Raw genomic sequence first — 3,562 nt, 5'->3', positions numbered from 1 at the left:
CCCCGGCTCAGCTGAGGAGAGGGCGACCGAGGGCTCCCCTGTCTCAGCCCTACCCGGAGAACCTAAAGCTTTTGAATTTTTTTGTTACTGGGATTTTTTTTTCCTTGTTTGTTTTTGTTTTTTTTTTTTTTTCTTGGCTCAGCCTCCACAAGGCATGTGAATGTAAGTAATTGTGCCTAACAGTGGTTCAAAGGCTTCTGGAGGCCAAACGCGATGATAATTCTGCTCGTCCTGCCGGTGCGGCACCTTATTTTTGAGAAGCAAAGCGAGCGATGTAGCCCACAGTTAAAAGATCTTCAGAGCCGTACTTGGAAAAAGAGCAAACTAAAGCAAGCCAAGGCGGCAGGAGCGCCGGGGCTGCAGCCCATCTCGCAGCCCTGTTTACCGACAAGCGACAACGGGGTATGAAGGTCTGACTAAATGCAGCAAGAGCTGCGCAATTAGATATTCCCCAGGCAAACGTGGCCTTTGTCACACTTAAGCGAAGCCCGGACCAACACCTTGAGTTATATCGAACTTAGTGGGGCTGGCCTCCCTTAAAGAATAAGCTGTATTGCTTAGACACTTGCAGCAGTTTGGGAAGAGCTGCCGCACAGCTGTAGCATAGGTCTTGCTTGGTCTGTTGGAACTATTCGGAAAGCATTTTGCCCTGCCCTGGTCGTGCGTGTACTGGCTTGCGCTAAAGAGTTACGCCTGCTGCGGCTCCAGAGGTCATGGAAGTCCTGAGTGGGAAGTGCAGGAGGAGTGAAAATGCTAAATGGGATCCGGGGGCTTCCCAAGCCTCCAGTGAGCTCCCTATCTTAAGAAAATCCATCCCTTTAGATTGCATTTGCAGATGGCATTTGTTGTGACTCCCATGCGGTAGATGCTGGCAGGGTGAGCAGCGCGCTTGGCGTGTGGGGCGTTGGGGTGTGGGTGCTGCAGCCGCAGGCGTGCTGTCTTTCAGGACTGGGTGCTGAAAGGAGACGTGCTGGGAAGTACATTCTCCAGCTTCAGTTCAGGACCAGAGCTTCTCCCAGTGTCTGCCTAGGATGAGTCCTCACTGGGTAGTCCAGTGTGGAGCCTGTGTTGTATCTCAGGTGAAGATACCACATGGTGAGAACCCCTCCAGCTCGCCTGCCCTCTGGGACTAGCTGTGGCTCATGGTGGAGGACAATCAGCTACACTGTGCTCGCGTGGTCTGAGTACGATGGGGGCCTGTCGAGTGCAGCTCTCCTTTCCTAGGAGAGGAAGGCTGTCAGATGTATCTTCAGAAAAATCCTTCTGTTTTGAGGGACAGTAGCAATTTCCCAGCAGGCTGGCACCTGCGTGGAGGGCGTTGAGTATGGCCAAGTCGCATTAATGGAGTTTTTCCAGCCCCACCTTGATCTCTGGGATCTCTGCCAACTCACGAGCTCATTCTGCAGTTCATTTTTTGAGATGTGGGTTGGTTCGGTCACAAAAGGTTTCCCTTGTTGCGGTTCCTGCAGGAGGAGGGAGATAAGTTGGCCCAAGATTGAAAACATTTGTAAGTCTGTATTCTGCAAGATTACTAAGGCAGTGGGGCATCTTGCCCATTATTTGAATTGCTGACTTGGCCGTAGGCATGGCTTATATAGCATAGTAAATACGATTTAAAATGTTCTTTGTTTAAAACGGGAGAGGGAGAGTTTAATATATGCATAGGGTAACTGTGCTGTCAGTGAGTAAAATGGAAAAGACCTCAAAGTTGCAGAGGGTGTTTTATTGGGTTAACCCTACAAGCCCTCCTACTATTAAAACTTCAAAGCAGATTTCGGACTTGATGCTTATTGAGGCCTAATCAACATTGTATTGTAGCTGACTAATTTTGCAGCTAATACATGTCTTAAAAATAAGCTAGAATGTTTGTTATACTTTTAGTTTGCAGAATTCATTTAGAAATTTACTTAAAAGTTAATTTTCAGTCGGAGATGAAGGATGCTGCCACCTATTATAATTTGAACAATTGATTTTCAGAGTTGCTACCAAACCTCTATATTAATATAGTCAGTGAACAGTAGAGAACCACCTGTCTCTCAGTGGTGATGAGGTGTGCAGATATTGGAGAGACCATCTGAACACACAATGCAGTAAAGAAAAAAGCCTTGAGAATTTGGGAACTTGGAAGGCGTGGGCCTCCAGCTCCTGGTTGATTTTGACAATCTAGTCCTTGAAACACTGATTTATTTGTTTTACTACAGAATTTGTGCTTCATATGCTCTAAGGGGAGCATTAATTAGAAGTTGGAGGGTCCCCAGCCTTTGAAACATCTGTTTCTGCAAAATTAAAGCTAAGATGAATTTGTGTATGCTTCTCCTTTGGTTTGAGGCTACTCTACCAAATCCCTTTCTGTAGTTGGTCATGGTGCCCCACAAAGAGACTTCACCTGATGCTTTTCTAAGAATGTTGTGCCATTCAAATGGCGGGGTAGGCTGGGGGCACAGACATAATAAAACACTACCTCTTTAGTTCACAGGTTGAAACAAGCTTGTGTAATTAGATTGTTAATCCAGGAGATTAATTTGACTAGCTGTTTCTTGGAACCCTATAAAGCAGCAGAGTTAGAATTACCAGTGGTATTGGAAACACTGTATTTGTTTATCTGGTACCACATTAAACCCCTATTTGTAATGGCCTGGTGGCAGTAATACTCTGTAGTCTCTCTTGCTGTGTTTCTGCAGACAGTAAGAGATTTGGAGTAGTTCCCTTGGCAATTACCACACTGTAGAGCCAAGTGGCCTCAAGCAGAAGAAAAACTGTATGCACAGCCAAAAGCGTTTTTACCTTTAAGCACAAGCCCTCTCAGGCGATTGAGCCAAATTCCATTCCTAACACCGTATGTGCTCCCACTTTCTCTCTCCTGAGATTACATTACCCGCATGTGGCTCAAGATGCTCTCGAGATAGGGAGGTTCAATGTAAGCCTGAAGAAAAGACCCAGGAACATGGAGGAGCCTCTCCCCCAGGACTTGTGGTGGAAAGCACAAAGTCTCTCCTGCTTAGCCCTGTTGGCCAGAATGGAAGTCTTGGTCTGGAAGTAAAGGGTGGTGAGCTTGGAGAGAACCTGGAAGCCTTTGTGGATTTCTTACAGCTGAACGTAAACGTGCAGATGACATAATGAGTATGAATGATGTAGCGGTTCCCTGAGAGGGCTCTTTGCTGGAGGTGTTAGGCAGTGGGGGTGACTACAGGGTGTGGAGGTGGAAAGGTCTGCCTTCTTGCTTGGAGAAAAAAAAAAAAAAAAAGAGTAAGGCCCTACATGTACCTCCCTCTGCAGGATCTGGATTTAGGAATGAAGCAGGACTTAGAAATTTAGGAGGTTTTAGAAATGCCTTGTTGTTAGCAGATGCATTTTTTGTGTGATGAAGGTGAACGAACATCGGTTCTGGCGGTCTCTGGATGTGTAGGTAGAACTCCTTACTCACCTTGTGCTCCTTAAAGAGTAGGAATGAGCCTAGCTGTCTGAGTTATGCTGAAATCCTCTTGTACCAGGGCTACGCAGCAGAGGTCTGTTAGCAGGTCTGAGATCTGTGTTTATCTGAAAGAAGGGATTTTCTGCCTTC

The 3,562-nt window shown here is 46.4% G+C and overlaps 1 protein-coding gene across 1 annotated transcript in view; it reads left to right on the top strand.

The window, feature by feature from the left end:
• The first annotated feature begins 213 nt into the window (after window positions 1-213).
• Window positions 214-3,562, top strand: part of RIPK4 (receptor-interacting serine-threonine kinase 4) — a 21,138-nt gene continuing 17,789 nt past the window's right edge. The window contains exons 1-2 of the mRNA XM_010072893.1: window positions 214-402; window positions 3,368-3,402. Coding sequence (XP_010071195.1) covers window positions 214-402; window positions 3,368-3,402 — 224 coding nt within the window. The remainder of the gene's footprint in view (window positions 403-3,367; window positions 3,403-3,562) is intronic.

This window comes from Pterocles gutturalis, unplaced genomic scaffold (assembly GCF_000699245.1).
Source record: "Pterocles gutturalis isolate BGI_N339 unplaced genomic scaffold, ASM69924v1 scaffold21681, whole genome shotgun sequence".
Taxonomy (NCBI): Eukaryota; Metazoa; Chordata; class Aves; order Pterocliformes; family Pteroclidae; genus Pterocles; species Pterocles gutturalis.
This window is presented reverse-complemented; position numbering and strand designations above follow the sequence as displayed.